Below are 13,094 nucleotides of genomic sequence, written 5' to 3'. Positions count from 1 at the left end.
CTCATAGTACAGCTGGGGAGCTGGGGCTGAGAGGAGTGGCTTACCCAAGGCCACCTGCTAAGCTCATGGCAGTAGTGGCAGTCGGACTAGCAGAGTGCTGCTGACTGGCCTCCTCACTTAACCACTATGCCACAGCAGCTCTCATTACAGAGAATCATTTATAGAAAGAAAAATCAAGTGTACGTAGTACATGGCTTTTATGTGCATTCACTGTAATTTCTGTATGAGGCTACTTCTCACCATCTGCCACCTGAGGGCCAAGCTACACATGACGAATGACACTTGAGCAGCAAGTGGATTGAGCGGAGGGCAAGTGAACAGGGAGAAATACACTTGCTGTTCAAGTGTCATTCGTTATGTGTAGCTTGGCCCTGAGTTAGTTATCAGAGGAGTGTTAAAGAGGGTCTCATTTCAGATTCCAGATTTTTGAAAAAGTTTCCTCACATATATTGGGTATATTTAAAGCTAGTTGAGGTCTGTCGTTTTCTAATTGGGGAAATTAGCATTCCTTTTAAAAACCATTGTGCTGTATGAATTTTTGTAAATGAAAGGGTACCACTTTGTCATCTGAAAATAGTTGGGTGAGTTGGCCTTTGGGTCTGTAAGCTATAGGAGCCAGCCATGCTAGATCTGTACCCCAGTTATGCTTGTAGGTTATTCCGAAGGACTGTAGTTTTTAAAAGTTACTTGAGGTTTAGCTAAGCATGCCATTATGTGAGCCTGATTTCTGCTAACAACCATGCCTGGCTGCCAGGGAAATTTTTATTGGTGCTGGGATAGGGGCTCTGGGAGCCGTAACTGTGCCGCCGAAGCCATAATGTAACATTCAGACTGAAATCAATCATAGCATCTTCGTCTCATTATGGATTTAATTTTCTTCTGTGTATTAAGTTTAAATGTCAGATGGATGAGAGTAATGGGAACATAAACAAAGGATTCTGGAAGGGTGTTCCCAGAGTTTCATGCTATTGGGAGCAAATGTTTAGTAGTGGTGTGTGTGTGTGTGTGTGTGTGTGTGTGTGAGAGAGAGAGAGAGAGAGAGAGAGAGAGAGAGAGAGAGAGAGAGAGAGAGAGAGAGATGGAAGTATTCATTTAGAAAAAAACATGTTCACATTGAAGCAAAGAAACAGTGTAAAGGATAAATGGCAAAGAGACACTTAGGTACCTCATTCTCATTGACTTTCAATGGAATTTGGAAGCCCAAGTGCCATTTATGCTGCTGGAAAGCTACCTCTGAGACACTTTTTACAGTGATAATATTTTCTTTATTGTACAAAAAAACCTTGCTTCATTCGATTATGCAGGAAAATTTGACACAGTATTGGATAATTATATCCATTCAGTAGATTTCCGCACATTTTTTTTCTTTTCTTTTGCTGTACAGCAACATGTCACAGGATTGGGTAGGGGGAATTAGACCTATCTGCTCATCTGATTGCATCTAAATGTGTGTGCCTGTCTCTCAGATATGCCTCCAGCATATCTGTCATATGCTATGGATTACTTGCTGCAGTGTATAGTGTACCTCTGAGAACATGCAGAGGGAACCTGGGTTGCTGACCAGTTACTAGCTGCTTATCTTGCAGGTGTTTTGCTTACAATTTCCTGGCAGGCCTGAGAACGTGACCTTGAAGTTCCAGCAGAGACTGCACCCACCTCCTAAGAGACTGAGCAGAGCTCATCCTTTCCCTCCTCCCCTCTTCCCTGGTTCCCTTGCTCAGCATGCCAAAATCCTAATAGACTTTCTTTCTCACTGGGGGGCGTGGACTTTGTCCTGTAATTAACTTTGCTTTGCTACCTTGAGTCATGTCAGCCAACGCACTTGTCTGACCTTGATACTGGTATTCTTCTTGATACTGGTATTCTTCTTTAATAAATAACTTTAACTCATACACCTAAGTGATGCAATGAAGTGCTTGGGGGAAATATCTGGCAAGACCTGACACCTTCCTGCACTGTATCATTCCACATTTGTGGATTTAGGCAAGACCTTTCATTGTTTGGTGCTCACACAGCAGACCCCGTAGTAAAGTGTAACACTTTAGAGTGTAGGTGAGTGTAGATGACAGAGCACTCCATTTTTTAAAAGTGGTGAAACGAGATGCTGTGGTAGAGTATTTGCTTTGCTTGCAGAAAGTCTCAGGTTCCACCCCTGGTCTCTTCAGTCAAAGAATTGTCAGAAGCAGATGGTGAGCAAGACCCTGGTGAGCTCCTAATAGCATAGAGAATACTAGCCTAGATTAACCAGTTGTTGATTCAATTAAGATTACCAGGTCCCTCTAGCCTCCCAGTGGTGCTTACCTTTTTGGCCTCCTATGAGTGACATTATTGTGTAAGCAAGGAGGGCACACGCTTCGCCATGGGCTGATTTTGGTCTCATATGGCCTGTTCCGAGAGTGACGTCATCATCATGCCACCCTATGAGTGTGCCCGGGAGGCCAATTCCTGTGCCTTCTCCCCCCTGCCCCCATGAACCAGATGAGAGGTGGCAGGGGTGGGTAAAAGCAGTGGATCCTCTGCCCCCACCGGAGGACTGGGATCCCTAGATTCGGAAGAAGGATGGTTCAAAATACTTCCCATTGAATATATCTGTCCATCCCTGCACAAAAAGACTAGCATGTCTTGGGAAAGGCTAGGATATGGCCTTTCACACATCTGTGTCCAGAAAGTGTATTTTAAAAAATGAGGAAGATGCATAGAGTCATACAGTCCTCTAGCTGTTACCTGCTGGTACCCACATGATCTGAGAGAGGTTTCTGAGGAAAACAGGACATGAGAGATTTTTAGAGAGAAAGCTCTGAGGAGAAAGGGAGAAGAAAACGATCAGAGGAGAAGGAGGTGTTTTCAGCAGCACGTCAGAGCCTGCCAGCCAGATTTTCAGAAGGTCATAGAGAGGGAGGGAGGGAGGAAAGGAGGGAGGGAGGGAGAGAGGGACTCTGTCAGTGCAATCTTAAACAGAATACATTCTTTTAAACTGTTGGCTTCAAGGATGTCACTGTGCTTGGGAGTCGGGACTATATTGTTTATCTCCTTTCTGGTTTGCTTTTTATCTGGTATTTCTTAAATTTGAGTTTATATACATGACCCACTCTGATCTCCCACCCCTCTTCATTGAAGAATCCCTGTGCATTTTCCCCAGTTCTATTTGTGAAGGGTAAAAATTGATTAGAGGGTCTGTGGGGTTATTTTGAAATTGCATCTTCTTTTCTTTGGCCTGTTTGTGATTTCCCCCTGCTTAGGAACAGTGAAAGCCGTACAGCTACTTTCTCTTTTTCATCCAGGTCCCAGCATTTCTTTCCTCAACTAGTGATGGTAGGAGAAACTTGAGTTACTCTAGGAAAATAATAGAACTGCATTCCTATCCAGAGAGATAGGCACTGAAGAATGTAAAAGAGTAAAACACCTGCCACCTCTCAACTGTGCTGCCCTTAATGAAGTGTGCATTTCCCGCAATGTTCCGAGACTGTCCCTGTGGGACACTTTTATCAATTATTATTGGTGTATTAGTCACTACATGAGGATAGATATATTTATTTACCCATTTATCTCTGAGCTTTATCTAATGCTTCCAGCTAACATATACATGGCTCTTTAGCTTTATTGAAAAATCCTAGTCAATGCCCTTCAGGAAGTCAAAGGATGCATTTGCTGTTTACCAAATCTATTATCCCACTGTACAAAGCTATTTAAAAACAAGCAGAGGACACAGCTCTGCGGTGGGGAAAAAGTAGTGTTTTGTCATTTATCTTGAGCAGTTTTCTATGTGAGTAGGTGCAATGTACTCACACAACATGTGGTAAAGGTACTCTAGAGGTTACAGTGGCGCTCCCGTCACAGTGCACATAAAACCCTAAGCATTTGTGGGCTGAGTCAAGCAATCATTATGTACATTAGCAGGTTTTGCAAGGTGGATAGAAAATGAGATTTAATTTCAGTGGAGTAGGGAGACAGGGCTGTGTCAGCAAAAAAATGCATTTATTTCAAGGCAAAGGAAGCTCGCTGCCTCACCTCGCCCCAGGCACAATTGCAGCCAAGGGCCAGGCTGGTGGCCCGCACAATTACTGCCGTTTCTATGAGGCAGCAGACAGAGCAAGACCCTTCTCCCACCCACCCTCCCCTCATTGCAGGATGTGAGGGGGTGGCTTGTCATGACTTTAGACGGTTGGTCTGGCATTGGGCCAGATCCACTGGTGTGAGTGTTGCAGAACAGGCAGCTCACCTCACTTTGGGGGGGGGGGGGTCCCCATAAGGAATCTGGAGCAGAGCCAAAGGGTATGCACCTGGCCGTTGCAGGCTCTGCTCTGGGTGGCAGGGACTGTCCAGCACCAGGTGAGTGGCAGTACATTGCCTGCCCTCTCAGGGTGGCCAGCAGGTGTGCTGGGGAATTGTGACATCAAACAGCAGCAGTGGATCCATTTTGCTCTATACCTTGCCAATGCTCCAGTGGCTGAAATCAATAAATGTGTGGCCCTTTCAACCAATAATGCTGTGTCTGTGTATTCTTCACCAGAGGCACCAGCCTCAACATCACCCATAGGCTGCAATGTCAATTCATCCTTTTGTAATATGTATGTATTTACTTATTGGGGGAAGGAATCATCATGGATAAACAAAGTTTGCAAAATCACTGGCCAGGTTTAGAGCCAAGATGGAGTTGCCCAAATGACAGTAGCTGTGGAGTCTCTAGTACATCCCACTCTTAAATAATGCTAATATAGTTTTAATGAGGTTTTAGTGATAGAAGGACAATATACAATTACATCATAATGAAACCAATTTCAATGTATAAAATCCAGCAGCACTCACATTGTGTGTGTGTGTATATATATAGGGACAGCAGAATATAAATATAGCAAATAAATAGTAAATAATAGTAGATAAAATAAATAAATATATGTCAGGTTTTGCACTGGGTGTCGCTAGGCCAGGTGCTGGCACACCTGATCCTGACTCAGGGAGGTTGTCAGGGACAGCACAGGTTCTAGCTCAGTGGAAGGAGAGGGGATATACATCTCCCTCGCAGTCCACTCCAGGCCTGCTCAACCTGACTGAATCTCAGCTGTCTCCCCTTCCTTCTCACCTTCCACAGCCTTTGGTTTCCTTGCCTCCTCCAGGCTTGGTCTTCTTCCCCTCCTCCATTTTACCTCCCTCTTACTCTACCAAACTCCACCATGCTCCTGCACAATCCACACCATTCTCCTTCTCCCCCTTCCTGCTCCTAACTCACCACACCACCTTGTAAGAGAACTTCCCTTATATCCCTTCACCCATTCCTGGCTTCACCTGCTAGCCACGCCCCCAGTACCCTAGCCACAACCTTGGCTGTCATAGGCAGCCACACCTGTGGTTGCTTTGCTGGTTGCCTTGGCTTTCTCTGTTAGGGGCTCAGGCAGCCCCACCTATGGGTGCTTTGCTTTCAGCCCCACCGGGTTCTGGCTGATTCCTTCTAGCCTGCCTGTAGGCTGGGGTGTGGCCCTGTGCTGTCCTTCCTCTACTGCAGGTAATGTTGCTGGCTGACTTGCAGTTGGCTGGCTGTCCCTGCTTCCTGAGCTTTCTCCCTCTGGTCTGATCCCCTCCTGGCTACCCCCACTCTCCCTGCCTGGGCTCTTAGCCTCCCACTGGATGGTGGGGCTAGCCGGCTTCCACCTGCTCTGCCTGACCCTCTGAGGCTTTGGTGTTTCTCTCCCTCCCTCTGTTGCTGTTGGGTTTTGGACCGGGGTGTCAGTTGGGGCGGCTGGGTAGCTGTTCCCCATCTGTCTCCCATCCCCTCCTCCCAGTAAGCCTTGGGGCTGGGCCTCAGACCCCGAACAATATAAAATTCTGAAAAAAATTAAAAATCTTTCAAAATAAATAGATCTCTCTCCTTCAGATCTGTTTATGTGACATATGAAAATATGTGACATGTTTTCATCACATCATCTTCTAAGAGTTTTCATCTGTACTCTGAAATGTTATTATGCATGCTACCTCCTCAGGTGTCTCCTACCTAAGGTTGCCAACTCTGACTTGGGAAATTCCTGGAGATTTGTGGGCCATACTTGGGAAATGTGAAGCTTAGGGAGCAGAGAAGACTAAGCAGGAATGTGATGCCCCTAGTTTCTGCAATCAAATAGGATTGCAAGGTCTCCTTACCCTCCCAGTGGGAGGTGGGCTGACCTGGCACTTACCAGTAGCGATTTCTTGCGTGCATGCAAAGAGTGTGCCTAGTCCCTCCAAGTACAATGACCTCCCTTCCAGAAGGGATTCCATTGTACTGGGCAGCAGGCATGCTGCCATGCTCCACAGAGGCTAATTTGGGCCCCTGTGAAACGCTGGAGCATGCCCACTGCTGGGTGCAATGATGTCACTTGAGGAAGTAACGTCATCGCACCTGGCAGGAGTGTGCCCACTGCATGCTGGTCTGGGAGGTTTTTTGCCTCCTTATCCCATTCCCAGGTCCTTTCCCCTTTCACTGACCAGGTGAATGTTGGCAGAGGGCAGAGACTGGGAGTGGGGGGTTCCCTGCCCCACCAAGGGACTGGTAGCCCTGTCTTCAAAGCTACCTTTTCCTTCAGAGGAGCAGATCTCTGCAGCCTGCAGTTGTAATTCCAGGAGTTCTCCGGAGCCCAATTGGCAACCTTGCTCCTATTTTGTGCTGTATGTTTAGACCAAACCTAAGCCAGTCTATGCTTGGATGGGAGACCTCTTGCCAGTCTTACATAGGCCACCATGGGTAGAAAGATGTAAAACATTAAAACATCATGAGAAAATATGGAATCAATCCATTGGATGATGGTTGTTGTGGAAAGCCTTCGACAATATAATCCATTGGATGATCTATAAGCATATTATCACCTTTTCCACATTTTTTAAAAAAATAGCACCTCCCCCAAAAATATTTCCATAAATAACCTGCTAGATCAAGATTTGTTCCCTAGCTGGAAAACTCTGCCTCCCTCTCTAGGCCTGCCCCATAAAAAGAAACAAATTCACTCTCACCAGGTACCTCTCTTATACCAATTACTTTTAAAATGTTGAAGTAGTATGACTTTCTATCTCAATGCTGTGTAAAGGAGGGGATAATGAGTCTGATTCTTCTGTAAAGAGCTAGCTGCAGTGTCAGGCATATTGTGGGAAGGAGGAAGGGGCTTTCCAATTGGTAAACAATCTGGACTTAGCTGTAGAGTTGCCAGCAAAAGGCTGGCGACTGGCAGGCCAGGCCCTTGTCAGTGATGTAATGATATCACCGCAATGTGCTGCCATCAGTCCCCTTGTGATTGGAGATGACATCAGTGTTTCAATGAGGGCACTCTAGCATATGGGCAAAACTCTATGGTTAACCATAGAGTTTTACCCAAACGTTAGAGCATCCCCAGAAACACACTGACATTACTTCTGGTAGCAGTGGGAGTGATGTCAACACATCAGGATGCTGCCTGTAGTTCCCCTCTTCTCCCTAACCTTTCTCCTATCACCCAGCTGAACAGACACAGGAAGGGCACACTGGTGGTGGGGATGCCCTGCCCCAACCGGAACTCTAGAAAGCCTACTTAGCAGCTGTTTATAGTTGCCAGTCAAAATAAACCAATTAAGAATGCTGCCAAATTTTACAGTGCCACTGGTCCAGTTCAAATGTTTCTTTCTGATTTTCTTCTCCATTGTACAAATCAAATCTATTTTCAGTTTCCTGGCTCCAAGTTGTCCCCTTCAATTGTATGCAGTTAACATTATTTTTATTACCAGAGAGGTCACACTAAAAGCCTAAGACCAGTTCATGGCTGGATCAAGGTGAGAAAAGCGGCAACCATTCTTGTCGTTTTGCTTTTACATAAATTAGGAGCACAAAAACAAAAATGAGCACAAGACTCACAATGGCAACTTACAACATCAAAATGAAACAACAAAGGATATAATTGTGTGCCTATAATTAAATATGCTTGGACTGTTTTCAGGTCAGGACAAATAGGGATTTGCTAGTCCCTGTTTATTTTATTTATTTTTACTCTTACTATAAAATCCTCTCATTTATGCTTTTGAAGTTTTATGCCAATAGGTGTGCTGACCATTGAAGTGACTAATAGTTAGCATTTCTCTTTCTTTTCCAAAGAATTCAAAAGAAGTGGGAAGACCACAGTCTCCATTAAAAGAAACAAGTCTAGAATCATGGACTCAGCCACAGGTAGGAAGCATATTTATGACCATTTGCGTAAATCCTTGTATAGAATAGCATTATGTATCAAGTGCTTTGATTGGCAATTATCATGTAACACCTTGTTCAGTAGCACAGTTAAATAAAATTATTCAATGATGCTTCCTTTCAGTCTTCTTCTTAGACCAGTCAAAGCTAATTGTATCCTCTCAAGGGGACAGCAGTGATACTGACTAAGGGGCAAGAAGCATAGAGTGCAAGAGTTACCCTTTACCCTGCTGAGCTGATCTCAAACACACACACACACACACACACACACACACACACACACACACACACACACACACACACACACAAGTACACTGCGTCTGACTTTTAAGATTAAAAAAAAAGTGGGGGAACTGATCAATGCTGTGTGTGGTTCGATGCATAAAACGAAGAACACAACACTTGTGTAAGAGTATAAAACATAAATGTGAGGATTGGCTTTTGTGACTGTTTTGCCTGTAAACAGTAAGTTAGATCCAACTAGTTTTATGGCTGGTGAAAAGGGGAGGAGAGAATCCACTTGGGCCACCAAAAATGTTACATTGATGATCATGGAACTGGACTTCCATTGATAAAAGCCATGTGGAATGGGGGCTGTAGTAAAGAGAAGAACAAGGTGAGAATGTGCGAAAAAAATCTAGCTGGGTCCAAATCAGCAAGGTGACATGGTTGGACCCCCCCACCACCCTCCCCAAAACACACACACATCCTGGATTTCACAGTGGTTATGGTGCAATGGATCTGCTCAAGATTATGTACTGTTTCAGCTGGATACCAAGGAACGCGAGGAAAGCGCTGACTCTGTTTGTGCCTGCCCTTGGTCTCCATGTGCTCAAATGTACTGGTTGCCTAATGTTTGTACACAGTCTATGGTCATCCAATTCTTAACCTCAGTCTAGATGCCTATGGACATTCAAGTGCACATACATGGATTTGATGCAAAATTGCCATTCTTTTTAGGGGATATGCTGTTCTGCAAGTGGGTGAGCACCTTTGAAAGGGACCCATAGGTTCTGTGCAGGCGGTGCACTTGAATGTGTAGCAGCTGCAGATGGATGGAAAGGATGCACCCAGCTCAGCTCCCATCACATTTTTATTTGTACCTAAATGAATGAATAAATTCAAGCATTCACTTGTCACAAAAATAAGCCAGGACTGTATATTATTACCAATGGGTGGGAAGGTGGGTGGATAGCAGCGGCCACATGGGCAGTGGTCATGTGAATTGGCCCATAATCTGTACGCAAGGCAAATTGCAATGGCAGAAAGGCTATAATGAGCTGGTGACAAACGAAAATGTACAAATTAAGTCAGTGTCTGTGGAATTATGAGCAGCTCGTTAACTCTAGGGATGGAGTTCTATTTAAGACTGCCGAATGACAGCTTAAAGGGTGAAGGCTGATGAGCTGAGCCTTTCAGAATCTTAAGGTCCACTGGTTTTGACCCACCAGAAAAGAAATTATGTTCTTTCACTTCAAGGGATGGAGAAACTGATGAATGAGGACATTGATGCACAACATTTAACTTGAAGATCATATAATGCTTTATAAGAGAATGTTTCTTGGATGGCAACAGTGCTCAGAATTACTTTCTGTCTTACATGAGAATCTGGATTCCCCCCCACCCCAATGCTTTCATATCTGAAATGTGGAAAGAAAAATTGACAAAACTGATTTTAATTATAATACCTTTCTGCTTTGGCAGGTCGGTTGGATTTTTTTTTAATGTGTAGTGACTAGATCTGTACCTGATAATTTGCACAGCTGGTTCTTTTGCTATCCCACTGTTTTTCTGCTTTAATACTTAACTAAGGATAGTTCCAAAGACAATCTTCTGTACTTCACACTTGTATGGGGAATTTCCCACTTAATAGAAAATTCTTAAATGACTACTTTTCCTAATGATGAGTGTCGAATTTTAAAGTTGGGAAATGCCCTTGGGCAGTTGCAGGACCTCTAGGCCACCAATGGGCACATCCCTGACTTGGATGGTCTCCCTTGCCTGAGAGCGAGGGTTACTAGTTCTCATCTGGCAATCCCTTGGGAGACTAGAGGGAGGAGAGTCACTGGAACAGCGTCCTGCTACATAGCAACATCATTTCTGACTGTGTAAGTGGAGCTGGCATCGTCACATTACAGGACACTCTGTATCTTCCTGAAACTTGATGATTTTATTACAGAGTTTGAGAAAAATGCTAGAGTGTCAGCAATGTAGTGGTGTCACTTCATGTTACAGAGCTGAAAATGATGTGGCATCACTGGATGCTATCCTCCACCCAATTTTCTCCCAGTGATCCCTTGATTGTCAGAGGGGGACAATAGAAAAGAGCAAGAGTCCAGTAGCACCTATAAGACTAACAACGTTTATGGTAGGATATGAGCTTTCGGAAGTCATTGCTCACTTCTTCAGATACCAAGGGAACAAGAAGGGAACAAGAGTGCTTCACCAGGAGTTTGCCTATCAAGAGCAGGCAAATGGCACCCCTACTGAAAGCAGGCATGAGGCACTATGCCCCAAGAATGCAGGGAGAGAGTAAGCTACAGTCTGGCTGTTTTTAGTGGTTGTTGCAGCTGCCTGAGAAAATGAGTGTATTGCAGTTGCTGGACCTTCCTGTTTCTCAAGGTTGGAGGCTGTATAGCTTTGCCAGCTCTAGCAGGGGTGTTTCTTTCCACTTGTCTTAAGCAATAACAATTGAGATACCAACCACAGGGGAATAGTCTCCAATATGTAGCAGTGCAAAACGGGATGTCTTAAATGCTGGCGCACCCATTGCCAACCCTCCAGGACCACTGCCATCCATCAGTTGGGACCTCCTTCTCCGCGATGGCCTGTTGCCTGCAAAGCATAACAAGATGATTGGTGGATTGCTATGGACTATTCTATTTAATAAGCAGTTTGTGTGAAGCATTGGTTACACTTTAGTATAATTTAAATTACTGGTTTGCAATTGATTACCTTCCTGATAAAAGCATTATAATGGGTGTATAATTGTATTAATTATATTCACTATTTTGGTATTTGATGAAGATTATCATTGGTGATGAAAGATTGGTTTAGATAGTCTTCTTGGACTTAGTCCCCCTTCGTATTGCTCCACTTGTCTTATGCAAGGTGAGGAGAAGGAACCAATGCTAACACTAGCAGAGTGCATGAATGTACATATAAAGGAGGAAGCTGCATTGGGCTGCAGAGACAGGTACCTCCTCCTTCTCTCCCTAGTTGCCCTTAGGTGCATTGACCAGGCAGGGGATGTCAGCATATAAAGGGTTGGTTTATAAAATCTGTAATGGTTGCTGAAGCAGGTTAATTCTTAAACCAAAGAAGGTACACGACCCTCATCACAGTTTTTTTCATGGACCTTCAGAGATGAGAAAACAGCCTTCAGAGCTTCTCCTCATAGTCCACAGTAGGTTATATTTGCATTTGTTCTACCTTCATTCAGTTGCAACTGGAAATTCTGAAAACCTTGTAACATTAATGTTGTAAAACGGGATGCATTTGGTGATGAGTGCAGACATACCCTGACCTGGATAGCTCAGGCAAGCCCAATCTCATCAGATCTTGGAAGCTAAGCAGGGTTGGCTTTGGTTAGTAATTGGATGGAAGACGTTTCAGGAAGACCAAGGGCGCTATGCAGAGGGAGGGAGTGGCAAACCGCCTCTGTTCTCGTTACAGTGGTGATCTCTATAGAAGTAAGTCATAGGCTAGATACAGGCTACCAGTTGCCAAATGATATTTCACTCTAGCTCACATGTAGCCACTTTTTAACTGACTGATGGGGTCATTAGTCAAGCAGTAAGAAGAATTAGATCGTACATCGTGCACAAATGTTTTATAACATTGCATTCCTCTACTTATTTATTTTACCAGGCTTATGAGAATTGTTGAGAGTGGTTGAGGAGCTGGCAAACTATCCTGCTGGTCCCTTGTTTGTTTTGTTCTGATCCATTGTCTAATGACATCTGTTATTCCTACCCAGAATGATATGTATTGCAATTTTATCGTAACTTATTTTACTTATTTTGTTATATATATATATATATATATATATATATATATATATATATATATATATATATATATATATATATATATATATATATATATATATATATATATATATATCCTTTTGAAATTGTTGTTTTATGATGTTGTGACCTGCCCTGAGCCTGCTTGTGGGGATGGCGGGATATAAATCCAATAAATAAATAATTAAATTTATCTGTATTTGCTTACCATGGTCTTATTGGCTGTTAGTAGAGACTAGAGATGGGCACGAACCAAAATATGAACCAAAGTTCATCATGAACTGGGCTAGGTTTTGGTTTGTGAACTGGCGGTTCATCAGAGTTCATTTCTGATGAAGAGCGATGAACTGCTATGATTTTTAGAGTGGTTCACTGCAGACAGTCTGGCACCAGTCAATCTGTTACCTAGGCAATGGAGGGGGGGGGGGAGAATGGGCTTTCTACAGATCTTCTGCAGTCCCAAAAGTGATGAACCAATGAACCAAACAAACTGGTTTGAGAACTGGGCAAGTTCATGGCGGTTCACGGTTCGTGAAATGCGATGAACCACGAACCACAATGAACCGCCATTTTCCTGGTTAGTGCCTTCCTCTAGTAGAGACCTGTTTGGTATGCACCATGCTGATTATGATGGAGTCTTTACTCACCTGTATTTTTTATTATTATTTAGAGCCTACTTTGGGGGGGGGGGCGGTTAAGAAGCAAAAAAAATGCTGCTGTAATTGTGAATGAGCTGTGCTATGTAACCCTATCTGACAAAGCAATGCAGATATTTCCCTGCCCACATGTAAATTATTTCACCCTTTCACTTGAGCAATGAGTTCAGTGTGTAAAAGTTATTTGTACATGAGAGAATGTTGATGTTGAAGTTGACATTTGGGGAAATATTA

At 43.8% G+C, this 13,094-nt stretch overlaps 1 protein-coding gene across 1 annotated transcript in view; it reads left to right on the top strand.

Annotated features, from left to right (window-relative positions):
- Positions 1–13,094, top strand: part of PCDH11X (protocadherin 11 X-linked) — an 871,923-nt gene that overhangs the window by 369,946 nt on the left and 488,883 nt on the right. The window contains exon 4 of the mRNA XM_054996791.1: positions 8,087–8,158. Coding sequence (XP_054852766.1) covers positions 8,087–8,158 — 72 coding nt within the window. The remainder of the gene's footprint in view (positions 1–8,086; positions 8,159–13,094) is intronic.

Source organism: Eublepharis macularius, chromosome 13 (assembly GCF_028583425.1).
Source record: "Eublepharis macularius isolate TG4126 chromosome 13, MPM_Emac_v1.0, whole genome shotgun sequence".
In the NCBI taxonomy this organism is placed as follows: Eukaryota; Metazoa; Chordata; class Lepidosauria; order Squamata; family Eublepharidae; genus Eublepharis; species Eublepharis macularius.
Note: the sequence above shows the minus strand (reverse complement) of the source record. Positions and strands in the feature narration are given on the sequence as shown.